Here is a 15,995-nt window from a genome sequence, read left to right as displayed (position 1 = left end):
AGATTGGAGTTTCAAAACAAAACATAAAAATATCTGCCTAGTCTGAGGGTGCCATCTGCTCCCTCCCTTCCCAGACCCCAGCTCGGTGCTGCCCCTGGGAACTGGCCCTGTCTGTCTCAGGCATATGCTGGGGGTTCTCCCCTTCTCTTTAGCACTTCCCTCTGCTCTTTGTGGGATTATTGAAATTCCTCACCCCTCTCTCAGCCCCCAGGAGCCTCCTGGGAGTCGAGTGAGTCAATATTGATCAGTGACAGGGAGCTACAGAAGCTCTCAGGGCAGTGCCAGGCCCTCAGGAGGGTGGATCCATCCCCCCAGAACAAGGGAGCAGTGTGAGCAGCATTCCAGCCACCCTGGCAGGGAATCTCTCCTTGCAGTGGCAGCTGTGCTGGATCTTCCAGAGGGACCAGAGCACAGCCCAGCTGAGCAAATCCCTTCCAGGAAGCTCGGATTGGTTTGTGAATGAAATCCTGGGACCCTCCTCCTGCCCCTGTGCCCACACATCAGTCCCTCTCTGCCTGTTGTCCCCCTGTTGCCACCTGCCAGCTGTGCCTTTCCCACAGGGAGCAGCACTTGGCTCCTCAGAGGGAGGTGGTGTTGGTGTCCCTGACCCTGCACTGTCTTCTGGACCCTTCTCACTGCCAGAGGGCAGGGACAGATGGGATACTGGGAATAAATCCTTCCCTGGGAGGGTGGGCAGGCCCTGGCACAGGTGCCCAGAGAAGCTGTGGCTGCCCCAGCCCTGGGAGTGTCCCAAGCCAGGTTGGACAGGGCTTGGAGCACCCTGGGCTGGTGGGAGGTGTCCCTGCTCATGGCAGGGGTGGCACTGGATGGTCTTTGAGGTCCCTTCCCACCCATCATTTAAACCCACAAACATGGTGTTTAGTTCATCTGGCATCTACAGCAGCTCCTCGGGAATCTTTTCCCTCGGGTGAGGAGCTTTCCTGGGCAGTGCAGGTGCAGAGGGGCTGCCTGTCCCTGGCTGTGAGAGCAGACCTGGCTGGCACCAGGGCTGGATTTCCAGCCCTTCACACCCACTGCTGCTCTGCAGCAACCAGTTGCTGTGTCCATAATGGAATATAAGGATGGAAACAAGCCAGACAGACTCTTTATTCATGTTCAGCCTGCAGTGAGATGACAGGGCCATGACTCTTGCATGCAGGGCCTGTGAGTTCATGGATGAGGTGGGGGGGCTTTTCCTGTGCCCTTCCAGGCCATGACACTTGTCCTGCCTCCCTCAGCCCACCCTGTCCCAGTGCCTTCTGCTCCCTGTTTGTGGTTGTGTGTTGTTCACCCCACCCATGAGCTGGATATGAGGGCAGGGACAGCTCTGTGGGCACTCTGTGCTCTCCAGGCAGGACTGTGAGCTCAGGAATTGGCTTTACATGTGCTGGAGAGGCTGGAGTGAGCATGGAGGGTTTCCTGGGGCAGACCCAAAGCTTTGCATGCACAGACATCACATCAGTCACTTGCAGGTGGAGAAGAATGAAGGGTTTTTTGGCTCTTTTTGGGGCCAGGAGGAGTGACAGCACATGGTCCCTTTGCACGCTGGTGCCAGGGAAAGGGAGCTGGTTATTCCAGCTGCTCTCCCTACCCTGGCTCTCCACGCAAAGTTTAGAAGTCTGAAGTGTGGGGATCAGCATCTTTCCAGGCACAGCTGGATGTCCAACTGGGAACCACACCGTCCCCTTCACAGCATCGTCTCCAGCTCCTTGCTGGGGTTGGGATGGCACTGGGTCAGGTCCGTCAGATCCACCGTGTGTTCTGTGGGGGGTTTGTGGCTCGTGTCCCGAGCGGGGCAGGGGCTGGGGGTGTGTCCTGGCAGGCAGGGCCAGCCCGGGGGGAACAGCAGCCCTCGCCGGGCCCCCCCCGGGCCCCGCCCGGCCACGCTGGAGCTGCAGCTCGGGGGGCCGTGGGAGGCTGTCCCTGCCCTGCAGCAGCTCCCAGGGCGAGCCTTCTGCCCCAAATCCAGCGCCAGCAACCTCCGAAAATGGGCTTTCTTAATCTCTGCCTGCACCTGAGAGATGTGAGAGCACTGCTGTGCACAGCTAAACAGCCTTTCCCCTTTCCCTCCCCTCTCCTCCCTTTCTCCTTTCTCTTTCCCCTTCCCTCCCTTCCCTTCCTTGCCCTTCTCCCTTCCCAAACCTTCCCTTCCCTTCTCAAACCTTTCCTTCCCTTCCCAAACCTTCCCTTCCCCATCCAAATCCTCCTGAAAGGGATGGATCCAAGTTTTTCCTCTGGTTATCCCAGTCCAGGGCTGGGGGTTGACTTTCCCATCCCCACGGGGGCTGAGCTGAGCTGCTCTCACTTCTCACTTACCTCCCCGTTGCAAAAACAGTAGATAAAAGCCACAAAGAAACCCTGCCAAGAGACCAAGAGAGGTGGAGTTTGAGGCCTGAGCTGGGATGTTCTCCCTGGGCCTCCCTGGCACATCTCTCAGTGCCTGGCAGAGGCAGCCCCGTGGAACACACCTGGGAGGAGTTAAAGAGCATCTCGTAGTGCATCTGGATCTGCCACAGCACCCCAGAGACCTCGGTGTAGGGCATGGCCATGAACACCACGTAGTGCACCCCAAAGAGGGGCATCAGCACCAGCGTGGACTTCAGCAGCTTCCTGAGAGGAGAAAACCTTGGGGCCCTTAGCTGGGAGCTGCTGGATGCTGTGTCCAGCTTGGAGAAGGGAGAGGCACAGCCTGAGCTCCTGGGCCATGTTTCCATCCAACTGAGCTGCCACCCTGCCACCCTCCCTCCCTCCTGAGCTGCCACCACCCTGCCACCCTCCCTCCCTCCTGAGCTGCCACCACCCTGCTACCCTCCTTCCCTCCTCCCTCCCAACCCCCTGGGAGCCCTCTCAGCTCCACAGTGAGGACACAGAGCAGGCTCTGCTGCACAGCACTTGCCTGTACTGCTGCCGAGGGTCCAGCTTGCCCGTGGGGGTCTCCCAGAGCTTGGAGGCCAAAACCCGGACGATGTTGAGGAAGAGGAAGAAGTTCACCTGCCAACAGACACCCACTGAAGTTGCTGCCCATGGTGCCCCCAGGTCTGCCCCAGGAGTCCCCTGGGACAGGAGCAGGCAGGGACATGGGGGGATGCCATGGGCAGGGCAGGGAGGGACCTGGATCTCTCAGGGCCCTCCCCAGTGCTGAGGACACAACCCCAGTGGCCACAAGCAAACAGCTCTGGGTCTCATTGAACCCTTTCCCCAGAAGGGATTGGGAGATTCAGACACAGGATTCAAGCACTGGAAGGGACTGCCCAGGGAGGTGGTGGAGTTAAAGAGGCCCTGGAAGTGGCACTCGGTGCTCTGGGCTGGTTGATAAGAGGGGGATCAGGCACAGCTTGGAGCTGATGATCTTGGAGGTCTTTTCCAACCTAAATGTTTCTGTGGTTCTGATTCTTACCACGATGGCAGCCAAAATGGGGACCTGATAAATCCACTTCATGTTCCCTGCACTGAGGTCCCAGCACCTGAAAAGACCAGTAAAGAAACACCTTGGAGAATCCTGACATCCCTGGTAAGGAAAACTGCTGGCTGATGGCTCCCTGTGCCCCCAACTAATGCTCCGTCTCCCACCCTTTCCCTCCTTGGTGGGATAGTGTAAATCTTCACCCATAGCTACATTTATGACCACCATAGTGGGGCAAATCAGGTGCAAATTAGCATTAATATTCCTGAGGGCTCCTTGGCCACCTCATCCCAAATTCCTGATGAACATTTGGTGGCCTTTGTCCTTTTAAAATGTCTCAGTCCAGAACATGCCCTTTAACATCTGTCTTAGCACTGATCAGTTTGTGGTGTAATCCCAAACACAGAACCAAACACTCCCTCTGCATTACTGCCAATTTTATGAACAAGCCTTGAAACTGTTTCCTCCTCATTCTCCTTTGGGAAATTTTCCTTCCCAAACTCTGGTGCCCACAAATACCTTGCTGGCATTAGCAAATCCCTCTTTCTCTCCCCAAGGGCTGCTGGAGAAGTGGGTGTTACGTACTGTGTGTCTGCCAGCGAGGCCCTGACGCTGGCCCAGATGGACACAAACACAGCAGGGACACCTGGAGGGGCAGAACCAGAGCAGGGAGCTGGGCTGAAGCATCACATGTGCAGATCCAACCAGTTCCTGCCTCCCATTGCCCTTATGTGATGCCACAGCTCCCAGCTGCCCACAGGGACCACGGCTGGTGTTGGGGCCTGTGCTCACCCCAGCCGATGATGATGAGCACCCACAGGTAGCTCTTGTTGGAGAGGAAGGCCATGAAGATCAGGCTGTGCAGGTAGAGACCTTCCACCAGGATCCAGTAGTGGTTGGTGGCCAGAAAATAGAGGAAGAGAGTCACCACCACCTTGCAGCCAACCTGTGAACACAGAGGTCCCCAAAAGCAAAACCTGGTGGCTTCTGCTCTCTGGTCTCTGTGCCCCGTGTTCCTCCTGCAGGCACCCACTTTTCCCCCTGGGATATTCCAGTATCTCCTTTCCCACAGCACAGGTACTCCCTGTCCCTGTCCCAGGACACAAACTGCAGACCAACCCTCTCCATAGCTCCGACCTTTGCTGTGGCACCAGGACCAGGAGGAGCCAGACAGAGCCCAAGGTGGCCCTTCATGCCCTCCCCTGAGCAGCACAACCCCAGTCTGGGAGGGTCCCAAGCACATCCCTTGCCCCAGAGCTCCTAAATCCCCTTTTCCCCCCATCCTGCCCCCTCTCTCAGCACTCCACTTGCCAGGTGGCTCCGCTGTCCCGGCGAGGGGCCCATCCCAGCCTTGAAGTCATCCTCCCTCATCCTGTCAGTGTCCCCACCCAGGGGCCCCGAGTAGAGCACCACGTCCTTCACGAAGATGCTGAGGGCACGGCAGATGAAGGAGGTGAAGAGGTGGACGTGGATGTAGTTCCGAGTGCAGTGCAGGCGCCTGCGGGGCAGGGAGGTGACACCGACAGGGCAGGGAGGTGACACCGACAGGGCAGGGAGGTGACACCCACAGGGCAGGGAGATGACACCGACAGGGCAGGGAGGTGACACCCACAGCAAACTCGTCACACTTGGGTGGTGTGGGGGGCCCAGAGATGAGCACTGGGGTGTCAGCACAGCAACCAGAGCTGGGGGCACGTGGGGTGTCCACCCCTGCCAGGAGATGGAGCTGATCACACCAGGGGTGTTTGGGGGAGGTGTCTGATGTCTGTGCTGGGTGTGGGGTCGGTTCCCATTCCCTTGGGGCTGCCCCCCCTCCTCAGGGGGTGTGTGTGGCCAAGGGCAGGAGGAGGGTTGTCCCCACACAGGGATGGGGTTTGGCCTCTCCTTACTTGAAGTAGGAGAGGATGCAGACGGCGACAATGAGGGACACCAGGGACACGGAGTAGCCGACCGTGTACATCAGGTGCAGGCGCTCAAACACCTCCTGCAAGGGAAGGGCTGAGCTCCACGGCCCCTCCACCCCCAGCGCCCCCAGCCCTGGGCTGAGAGCACGGGGGGAGCAGGGCTGGTCTGGGGAGAGGAGCAGGAAGAGCCTCCTGCTCTCCCAGCAGCTCCCCTGGCCCTCAGTGCCTGCTCAGTGCCCACCCCAACCCCTTCCCAGCACCTCTGACAAGCAAAGTCACCTTCTCGCGGCTCCGGCTCTCGGAGGAGAAGAGCAGAGCACACTCAGTGTAGTTGGCCCAGGTCTTGTTGATGCTGAGAGCCATGGCCCAGGTGCCATAGGCACTGCAGTACCTGTAGGCATGACCTGGGAACAGCCAAGGGCACCATGACAGCAGGAGGACCCACGGGAAGCCCCAACAGGTCCCTGCCCATGGATGTCACAGAGGGGAGGTGACTGGTCACTCCCTGCCCAGGGACCAGCACTCACCTTTGTGGTTGAAGTCGTAGATGTATTCGGGGCAGGGCACTGACACCTCCTGGCTGGGGGAGCCCCTGGGCCAGCAGATGATCCCATCCCACTCTGGAGGGCAGCTGGGGTCTGGCCAGAGAGCAAAGACACGTCTCACACCTCCCTCAGCACAACCTCCCAGGGACCAAGGGAGAGGGAAACGCTGCCACACATCACCCTTGGGCTGCAGAGCTGGGGGCCAGGGAGGGGAACACATCCCATCACATCCCACCTCTTCCAGGGAGGCTGAGGCCCCTCCACAGCTCTCTGTGTACCTGGGGCTGTCTGGAAAATGCTGCAGCCAGCGCTGGCTTATCAGGGTGATGACGTGATTAGCACCTGATTGTTTCCAAAGCAGCCAGGGAGCCCCGAGCTCCAGAGACCCTCAGGAGCTCCACAAACCCTCAGGAGCTCCACAGACCCTCCAGAGCCCCATGTCCCTGGCCCATCCCTCTCCCACTGTAGGGGACAGGGTAAGCAGCTCCACCAGGGCTGGCTGAGCACACACAGGGGAGGGACAATACCTCTGATCTTCTCCAGCTGGGCCTTTATGTCCCTCTGACACTTCTCCTTGGCTTCCACCAGGAGATAGATCTGCTCTTCTTTTGTGAGAACGTCATCAGGGTCCACCTGCCCAAACAAAACTTGAGTGCCCCCTTGGATCAGACCATGGCCGTGCTCTCCCAACCCTCTCCAGGACAGGTTTGGGTGGCTTTGGATGGGTTCAACAACACAGGGAAGAAAAAAACCTCTTCCTGCCTTCCTGCTCTCATTTTTCCCCTGTTCCCAGGCTGAGGGTGACCCCAAGCCCCCTCCCACTCTCTCTGTGGTCCATGTCCATGTTTCTGTGCAGAAATCATTGGCATGTCAGGCTCCTGACAGTAAACCTCCCACTCCGTTCCCCCAGCGCCTCCAAGGACTGACCCTTGGCCTGGATGCGTCCAAGAAATGGAAAAACCATCACACCGCGGTGCCTCCACGGCTGCTGGGAAGCTTTTAGCGGCCGTGGCGATCTCTGCCCTCCCGCCCGGCTCCGCCTGCAGAGCGGGACCTGCAGCCCGGAGAGCAGAGACGGCCCCGCCTGGGGCGGGTGGCACATCCAGGGAGGTGTAAAGCCGGACGGGGACCAGGTGTAAAGCAGGACAGGGACCGGAGCAGCCCACGGGGCCACACAGACTTACCAGAGCCCAGGCAGAGCTCAGGAGAAAGCAGCAGAGCAGAGCCAGGGTGATGCCCCCCACGGGGACAGGTGCCTCCATGGTGGCACTGTGTCACTCGGTGGGGACCTCAGGGACCCGAATCGCTGCCAGCCCAGGGCCGTGAGTGATGGAGAGGGCTGGGGTGTTCAGCAGGACGGAGCATCTTCTGGGAGCGCCTTCCCGGCTGCGGCCCCGCCGAGGTGAGATGGCAACGTGGGCACAGCCTGTCCCCGGTTGCTCAGGGCTGGGGCAGCCCCGGGGTGAGACCCCCTGCCCTGTCCCGGCGGGCACTGCCCCGGCAGCACTATCGGGATCTGCTCGCAGGCTCTCCAGACGGGGGATTTCTCCCCCCACAAAGCTTGATCCTATTCCCTCTCCGTGTCTCACCGGCTTTAAGCAGCTCCTGAAGCGTGTGCAAACAATTCCCGTTCGGATGGGGATGGCAGAGGTTTATTGGCTTAGCCCGAGGTGCTAAAATCCTCTTCGTTCAAGGCAGATTCCTTTTCTCTTTTCAGAAACTTCTCTCACTGCCTGATGGCTCATTTTTCAGCTGTCACAGCATCCCCCGCTGCCCCTGCGCTGCTCCGTCCCCTCCAGCCCCAGACTGGTCCCAGGGAGCCGGGGGAAGGTGGGAATATCCCGGTGAGGTGGCTGGATGGAGGGAGGCAGAGGGTGCAAGCACGTGAGCGGCACCTCTGCCGATGCTCCTGAGATGGGACGTCTTACAGACAAACGCCAGTTTAACCCTTTTCCTTCTCTGGGGCTGGGGTGTGTTTTGGGTGATGTTCTGGGATCAGTCCTGCTCCCCAAGCCCCTCACTTGGTGTCTCTAATTGGGCTTCTGCAGAGGGGCTGGAGGCTCCATGGGCCAGGTGGGGACACGGAGGGAGCTGCCACCTGGGTGGGGTTCCACAGGACTGGGCGGTTCGTGGGCATCAGGTCAGAGCTGGTCCCACTGCAGATGTCACCCATCCCTTGGCACCTGCATCCCCCCAGGGAAGCCCAGGGCTGTCCCCTGATTCCCAGCCTGCTCCCACCACATCACCAGCTCCAACACCTTGTGTCCCCCCCGCAGCCCGAGTGTCCCCCTGGGGAATTGGGGCACAAAAAAGGGCAGTTCTTGTTTCCCGAGCAGGTCCCCATTAGCGGGATGAGGCTGGAATTCAACAGCCCAGTGCCAAATCCCAGGAAAAGCAGCTCCCAGGCCGGGCCCCTCCCGTGGCCCGGGTAATCCACGCCCAGGCTCAGCTCTTGGTGCTCTGTCAGCCCCACAATCCCTCAGAGCAGCAGAGCCCCCGCAGGAAGGTCAGGACTCTGCGGGGCAACCCTGGCAAGGGAGGGAGCAGAGCGGCTGAGGAAAATCCACAGGACAGGGCACAGGAGGAGCTGCCGCTCCCGCCGATGGAATCAGACAGGAAAACAAGCCCTGCCGTGGCCATCGGCTGGAAATCAAGGAGGGATCAGGGGCATCTTGGCAGCTGCCCGTCCCGTGGGTGTGGCACAGATCGGGGCATCACCGCGGAGCATCCTCAGGATGCCTCACGGGCACGGGGGGGGGGGAACGGAGGGATAAACAACGAAACTGCAGGAATCATGGACTGGAGCCGGACCAAGGGTTGGACTTGATGATCTCGGAGATCTTTTCCAATCCAATCGATTCTACGATTCTGTGCTTTCTGAAGGCTCTGCTGGGTCTCATTTCTGACCCAGGAGCTGCCGGGGAGTGAGGATGGAGTTAAGGAGAGGTTATTTTGGAGTCGGGTGGATGCTGAGGGGGAGGCAGCTCAGGGGCAATCTGATTCCCTTGATTTCCCAGGCGAAACCTGACCCGGGCTCCGAGTTCACACTTAGCAAAAGGCGCTGGGTTTTTTAGCTAAATGACTTGTTATGTTCTAGAGAGCTCTGGCAAACAATGATTGCAAATGACACCCAGTCAGCCTCATCTTCCAGCCCCCTCAGCTCCCGTCTATGACAGCAAATCAGGAGGTGACACACACAGCCAGTTCCCAGGAGTTTGTGGCTGGTCCCCCTCCGGAGTGACCCCCCTTGACCCCTGGCACTGGCTCAGTCTCTGGCTCCAGCCAGGGAGAGACTGGGGGGCTCTGAGCACAGGGCTGAGCTGCTGACATCCAATTCCATCAGCTCTGAAACAGCAGGGTTAGACCCTGCCTGGTCATGCCAAGCCTGAGCCACTGAAAATACAAATAAACCAGCATGTTCTACATCTGTGTGTAAACAACACTTCAATACACACATAACAGAGTGTGGATATATATGTGTTTATGTAAAAGTATAATGGCTCAGACTCCAGCCAGCACCAAGACATGGTAGCTCTGGCACCAGGACTAACATCATCCCACAGGATTCTGTGCCATCCAGAGGCTTCCAACCACCCCTGAGCCCAATTTACGCAGATGGAGAGACGAGGCTGTGCAGCACCTCCAACCCACAGAGAACACTCTCTTCTGTTGCAAATCTATTTTCCATTTATTTCTATTACCAGAACACCAATTCTCAGACCCTGGTGCAAACTAGGGGTGGGTTTTCACAGAGTCATGGAATACCCTGAGTGGGAAGGGACCCCAAGGATCATCCAGTCCAACTCCTGGCCCTGCACAGACACCCCAACAATCCTACTGTGTGCCTGAGAGCACTTTCCTCCTCCTGTGCCCTGGGCCAACCTGGCTACGTTTAGTTGATGGTTTAGGATGTCTCATCGTAACCCTGTTTCCTGGAATGCTGAACCTCCATGAGTTCTGCTTATTCCATCAGTCTTCAAACAGTTGGGAGATAAGTCCTGGAGTACAAGTCCTATGGGGAGAGACTCATGAGGGAGCTGGGGGTGTTTAGCCTGGAGAAGAGGAGGCTCAGAGGTGACCTCAGCACTGTCTGGAACTCCCTGAGGGGAAGTTCTGGCCAGGTGGGGGTTGGTCTCTTCTCCCAGGCACTCAGCAATAGGACAAGGGGGCACGATGGGCTCAAGCTCTGCCAGGGGAAATTGAAGTTGGAGAGCAGAAAGAAATTCTTTGCAGAGAGAGTGCTCAGGGATTGGAATGGGCTGCCCAGACAGGGGGTGGATTCCCCATCCCTGGAGGTTTTTCAGCTGAGCTTGGCCGTGGCACTGAGTGCCATGATCTGGTAAAGGGACTGGAGTAGGACCAAGGGTTGGACTTGATGATCTCGGAGGTCTTTTCCAACCCAATCCATTCTAGGATTCTATGAGAGGAGGGTGGGAGCAGGAAGATCTCCCTTTGGAGTCTGCCCAGTGACTGGAGGGGACCCAGAAGGACACCCCATCTGCCCTGCAGGTTTTGGGGCTGCTTGGGATGGGCTGTGCAGGGCTGGGAAATTTACCCCGAGCTGGTGAATTCAGTGCTGGCTTTGGCCATCATTAGTGTTACCTCATTAGCCATCCCAGGCCAGGTGAGCTCCTACAGTGTGGCCTTCCCAACCTTGGGAAGACAATGGGGCAAACCAGATCCTGAGCACGAGGCCGTGGGGGGCTCATTCAGAGAGTTTTGAGCTCCTTTGAAGGAGCAGCTCATAAATCCTGGGCTTAAAAGGGCTCTGCAGCCCCGGCCCCCGCTGGGTATCGCGGCAGGTTCATCAGCCACCACGTTGCTATTTTCTGGCCAGGCCCCGTGGCCGTTTAGGTTTTCAGTGATCATTAACAAGCAACCCCCACGCAGCCCACCCGGTGCAGGTGCTGGAGGGGGAGATGTCCCCCCTTTTTGCAGCTGGGGGGGGGCAGCTGGTGGCTTTGCCGAGCCAGGAGGCGATGACAATGGGCAATTGTCAAATTGGGGCCCCTCTCCTTTGAGTTTTCTTCCTTTTATAGTAAGTAGCAGTTGCTCCAGCAGCTGGCCTGCCCCTCCGGGGTGAGCACCGGGCTCCGTATATAAGGGAAGAGCAGCTTTGCCTTTCATCCATCCCTCCGTTGGCGGCGGCAGGACCCACCCTGCCCCTCCACACAGCCCGGAGATGCCGCTCAAGAAACCCGAGCCGAAGAAAGACACAGGCAAAGCAGCGGCGGGTTCGGAGCCGTGCCGGGAACCTGCCTTCGATCCCAAGAGCGTGAAGGTGAGTGGGGAACGGAGGCGTTCCCGCCCTCCTTGGTGCCCGTCACCCGCCGGGCACGGGCGATGCCAAGCGCGGCACAAAAGGCGTGAGCCAGGCCGGGAGCCAGGCTTGGGAGGGGCGGATCGCCAGGCTGTGCGGATGCAGCGGGCTGGGAGAGATGCCCTCCCTGCCGGGGGGATGTTTTAGCCTTCCCACCTAGCCCTGCACGGCACCCGCTGGAGGGAACCGCGATGGGGTCGAAACCCCCCGGCTCCTGCTGAGACCCCGTGTCGGGGCCCCAGCGGCAATAAAAACCTTCCCTGCCATCCACTGTCTCCAGCCGAAAGGATTTTGTTGCCTCCTCCACGTAAGAGCCTCTTTTATCCAAGTCTCCACAATGGGAGCTGGATTTTTCTGTGATTCCCTGGGAGAGTCACGTTTTTAAGCCAGAGCTGTGGCAGGAGAGCTATTAAGAGCAGGCTCAGCTCGGACAGAGGCTGTTTAATCACTTCAAGTAGGGATCAGGCCTTAAAATAACATCCTTTCCACCCAAAATAGCCCTGACTGCGGTCTGAGCATCCCTCCTGCCTGCCCCCCACGCTGCTGCTGGCTGTGTTTTGTGCAGGGAACTCGGCTGGCCACGGCATGGATACGGCCCCTGCCCCTGGGGAGGGAGAGCTCCAGAGGGGACAGCCCCTTTGTTCCCCCAGCAGTGACACACCCCTCATGCCCAGCTCTGTTCCCTTCTCTTCACAGATTGAATTCACAGCAGAGCAGATCGAAGGTAAGCGCCAAATTCAGCCCCTCCCAGAGATGGCTTTAGAAATGGGGAATCCTTTTTCCAGGTAGTTTTTCACCGCAGACATGAGAGCCGAGGCCCCGCACATCAAACCCCCTCCCAGGGGAAAGCCCAGCAGGAAAAGGTATTTCTCATTCAGGCGTGAGACGCAGCCTGGGTCAAAGTCCGGGGTTCTGGTGGGAGGAGCAGCCCCTGGCAACGCAGGGGCAGCCTGGCCCAGGAGTGGAAAAGGGGATGAGCAGGAATGTCCCACAGCAGAGCCTGCTGGGATCCAGCGACCCACCAGGTGACCCAGCCAGCTCTGCACGGGTGACAAAACCTGCTCTAGGAACTGCAGGACTCGTCCAAGGAGTCTGGCAACCTCCAGCCCACGTTGCTCAAGCTCATACAGGGCTGTGACACACTCAGAAGGCGCCCACCCCACACCTGTCCATCCCTTCCCTGCCTGCCAGGCAGGACTCACTTTGGAGGAGTGGGAAAGGGAGTGGGCACAGCTGGGCACAGCTGGGCTCTTCTCCCCGCAGAGTTCAGAGAAGCCTTCGGGCTGTTTGACCGGACGCCGGCGGGGACGATGCAGATCAGCTACGGGCAGTGCGGGGACGTGCTGCGGGCGCTCGGACACAACCCCACCAACGCCGAGGTCCTCAAGGTGCTGGGCAAGCCCAAACCAGAAGGTGACAGCAAACTGGGCACACAGGGGGGACAAGCAATCCCTGTGCTCCCTGGCAGCACGTAAAGGATTATGTTCCCTGTAGGAACAACCCTGCGAGGTGAAGGAATTGAAGAGGAAATTTTTCCCCTTCACTCCTCTTCCCCATACCATGGCTGATGTGAGAAACAGGCATTGCTCATCCAGGGATGGTGGCAAGGGATGCTTGGCAGATCTGACCCTGAACTGGCACAAACTGGTGTAACCAGACCAGTCCCACGGTGGCCACATTGCCCTGGTGATGGAGGACCCACCTGCCGCTTTAATTCTGGGCTGATGTCAGGGGTGTCTGTGCAGTCCCCTGGTGTTAGTGCCATATTCCTCATATGGATTTCCAATCCCAAGTGTAATAGAATAGTCCTATCTCTTCATGGGGCTTCTCCCCTGTACCCTGATGGAAAAGAGCCCATGAGGGTTAAGCAGAGTTCAGCCTCAGAGCACAGTGCTTGTAACTCCAAGGTTGTGGTTTGATCCCCTCATGGGTCACTCACTTAAGAGTTGGACTTGATGATCCTCATGGGTCCCTTCCAACTCAGAATATTCTGTGATATAAATATATCTCTGACCTCATCTCCTTCCCCCCTTCCAGAAATGCACACAAAGATGTTGGACTTCGAGACCTTCCTGCCCATCCTGCAGCACTTCACCCGCAACAAGGAGCAGGGCACCTTCGAGGACTTTGTGGAAGGGCTGCGTGTCTTCGACAAGGAGGGCAACGGGATGGTCATGGGGGCCGAGCTGCGCCACGTGCTGGTCACGCTGGGTACGGGCTGGCCCCAGGAGGGCACGGGGCAGGGCCACCCACAGCTCCTCCTGGGCAACTGGCCTGGGTGGTTGGCTGGTGTTGTGTCACAGAGATTGTTCTCACTCTGCTGCTTGAAGGCTCTTGTGGGAGTCAATGGCTCCTGATTGCGTGGCCTGTTCCACCTCATGCCACAGCTCAGGTGTGCTCCAGGTGAGGTGGAGAGTCCAGAACATCCTCAGTTATCAGACATCTGCAGCTTGACCCTCTCTCCACCATGTCCCACCTGGCTGTGGGCACACAGCTCATCTTTAATCCCCTATTCCTTCCTCTGGTGGCTTTGGCTCTCTGGAACAAGGATGGGAAGGCAGAGAACCCTTCCCCTCACTTCCCCATCCTCCTCTTCCAGGGGAGAAGATGACAGAAAGCGAGGTGGAGCAGCTCCTGGCAGGGCAGGAAGATGCCAATGGCTGTATCAACTATGAAGGTAAGTGAGAGATCCCCATCTCAGACACAGTCATCTTGTCTTAGGGTGCAAATCCCAGCTGGGCTCAAGGATCTTAAAAGTCTTTTCCAACCTTGACATTGCTGATCCCTGGGAGGGAGGTGTGGACCACCCTCCAAACCTTTCCAAAAAGAGCACTGAGACAAATCAGCTGGGGTGGGAACAAGGTGGTTGTGCCAGTGATTTCCAGGAAAAGCAGCTGAAGGCAGCATATTTCCAAGGGGTTTGGGGCTGGTTTATCCCATTTTGGCACTGTTTTGTTGTTAGCCATCAAAACCAAACACAGCCAGCATCTTTCACAGCAGAGGCTAATTGGGAACAGTCGGAGACCTGGATCACTCATGGACCCAAGAGGGTGAAAATCTGGAATAGGGGGGTGGTTAAATCTGGGAACCACTAAAATTGGAGAGTGTTGAAGGAAAGAAAGGACCCATTTCCCTTGGCCTCAGAAAACAGGGATAATAGTACCAGCCTGTCTCCAAGGGTTGGCATCACCCTAACCAGGTTGGGGGTGGCAGGCAGAAAGTGGGAACAGAAGGGGGAATGTCAGTCCTGGCATCCTTGGGGTGTTTGGGCTGCCCATCCACCCACCCCTGAGCTCTCAGCACCCTCTGACCTCTCACACTGTGCTTTGTCCTCAGCTTTCGTCAAGCACATCATGTCTGGCTGAAAGGAGAAACTTCAGGTGAGTTTGTGGGGTCTGCTGCTGCTCCTCCAAAACTGGAAATCCTGCATGGAACAGCCAGGGCCAGAGCAACCAAACCCCAAACCTGCAGTGGATTAATGCCACAGGAATAATCACAGGTCTGGAGGTGCAAAAAGCTGTGCTGATGATCAGGAATCTCATTTGTAACTCTTGCCAATCACAACTTATTGGGACAGCACCACCCTGAGATGGTCAGTCGTGGTCTGGGCAATTGAGTGGAGTCTCTGCTTAGAAAGAAAGAGGTTGGGGTGGTTTGTGGTGCCACCACCAGGAGCTCAGGGGGTCACCAACAACACCCAGTGGGAATATTTTAAAACCTTCAGCAGTGAAGAACTCCATGTAAGAAAACAAAAGTACTTAGAGAGGAAATTTCTAAATTGAGAAACATCAACATTCCTGTTAATGTTAGAAGGAATATGGAAAATGTACCGTGGATGCTTGTTAGACTTTTTTGTGTTCCTGTAAGTTTGTCTGAGGCCAAGAGAGAAACAGGTTTCTTTTAGGGTGAATTATCCCTCTGAAATCTATTCTGTTTAAAAGAAAATCTGAATTGCTGGCTGGCCCCAATCTCCCCTGCCAGTTTCTTATGGTTTGCTAATCTATTTACTTTCCTTAAACATTTCTTATCCGTGTGAAGCAGCAGGAAAAAAAAAGAAGAAAGAAAGAAATAAAAATGACCTTCATATACTGCTAAATATATAAATTAAACATTTAATGTCTTTAAACATCAGAAGACTAAAATGGAGACAGACAGAAGTCTGAACTTTAAATGTTCAGCATCCTTTTTATCCTTTTTTTTAATCCATTTCTCTCCAGTTCCTGCTCATCAGCTCAGCAATAGAGATGGTTGGGTGGCAAATGCCAGCAGGAGATTTAATTCTTCACAAAACTATTTGCATATAAAACTCTTTCTTTAGTGATATGGGATTCCAGTTATTGACATTTTGAGTTTTTCTGGGAAGGAGCACCCTCACACTGACTCACTGCATTGAGCTCTCTCTTTGTCTCCCAGGCTCCTGGAAATGTTTGGACTGAGCCCCACGAAGAGTGAGATTCCTCCATCCATGTCCCTCCCACGTGATGTTTGGTGTGAGCCACCACTCGTTGGTCCCCATGTGTGTGCACATTGAGACATCTGCAACTTGGTTTTAAACTTTAAGTTATTCTTTTTGGGTATTCCCTGTGGCATTTGGCTCATTAAATTAATTCCTTCCTCCCTTACGTGGTTTGTCTGCTTTGGCTTGGAGCTACTCATTGATGTGGTTGGTGGTGGAGACCCCTCTGTCCCTACCAGCTCTCAGGGGTAACAGGATATTCCCAGAGAGAGGGGGAAAGGCAGGGAATGAGAGGGAAGAGTTCAGCCTTGAGGGTGAGGAGCTGGGCTGCAGTCTGGCCACCCCTTGCTGATGCACCCCTGGAGCA

At 56.8% G+C, this 15,995-nt stretch overlaps 2 protein-coding genes across 2 annotated transcripts; one reads left to right on the top strand and one right to left on the bottom strand.

Annotated features, from left to right (window-relative positions):
• Positions 1 to 1,687: 1,687 nt before the first annotated feature.
• Positions 1,688 to 7,114, bottom strand: LOC139682847 (parathyroid hormone/parathyroid hormone-related peptide receptor-like). The gene is made up of 13 exons (XM_071577473.1): positions 7,037 to 7,114; positions 6,380 to 6,485; positions 5,835 to 5,945; positions 5,587 to 5,711; positions 5,293 to 5,387; positions 4,715 to 4,901; positions 4,196 to 4,349; positions 3,989 to 4,049; positions 3,398 to 3,464; positions 2,893 to 2,991; positions 2,469 to 2,606; positions 2,317 to 2,358; positions 1,688 to 2,014 (listed from the first exon to the last, which is right to left on the bottom strand). Exons 1-13 carry the CDS (start codon positions 7,112 to 7,114, stop codon positions 1,688 to 1,690), a joined length of 1,590 nt encoding a protein of 529 aa, XP_071433574.1.
• A 3,780-nt stretch (positions 7,115 to 10,894) lies between these two features.
• On the top strand, positions 10,895 to 15,794 carry LOC139682789 (myosin light chain, embryonic). The gene is made up of 7 exons (XM_071577361.1): positions 10,895 to 11,133; positions 11,869 to 11,896; positions 12,436 to 12,585; positions 13,210 to 13,383; positions 13,772 to 13,849; positions 14,509 to 14,552; positions 15,586 to 15,794. The coding sequence occupies exons 1-6, from the start codon at positions 11,035 to 11,037 to the stop codon at positions 14,535 to 14,537; spliced, it is 558 nt and encodes a 185-aa protein (XP_071433462.1). The 5' UTR covers positions 10,895 to 11,034; the 3' UTR covers positions 14,538 to 14,552; positions 15,586 to 15,794.
• Positions 15,795 to 15,995: the final 201 nt, after the last annotated feature.

Source organism: Pithys albifrons, chromosome 25 (genome assembly GCF_047495875.1).
Source record: "Pithys albifrons albifrons isolate INPA30051 chromosome 25, PitAlb_v1, whole genome shotgun sequence".
NCBI lineage: Eukaryota > Metazoa > Chordata > Aves > Passeriformes > Thamnophilidae > Pithys > Pithys albifrons.
The sequence above is the reverse complement of the archived record's forward strand: the minus strand, read 5'-3'. Positions and strand labels throughout refer to the sequence as shown.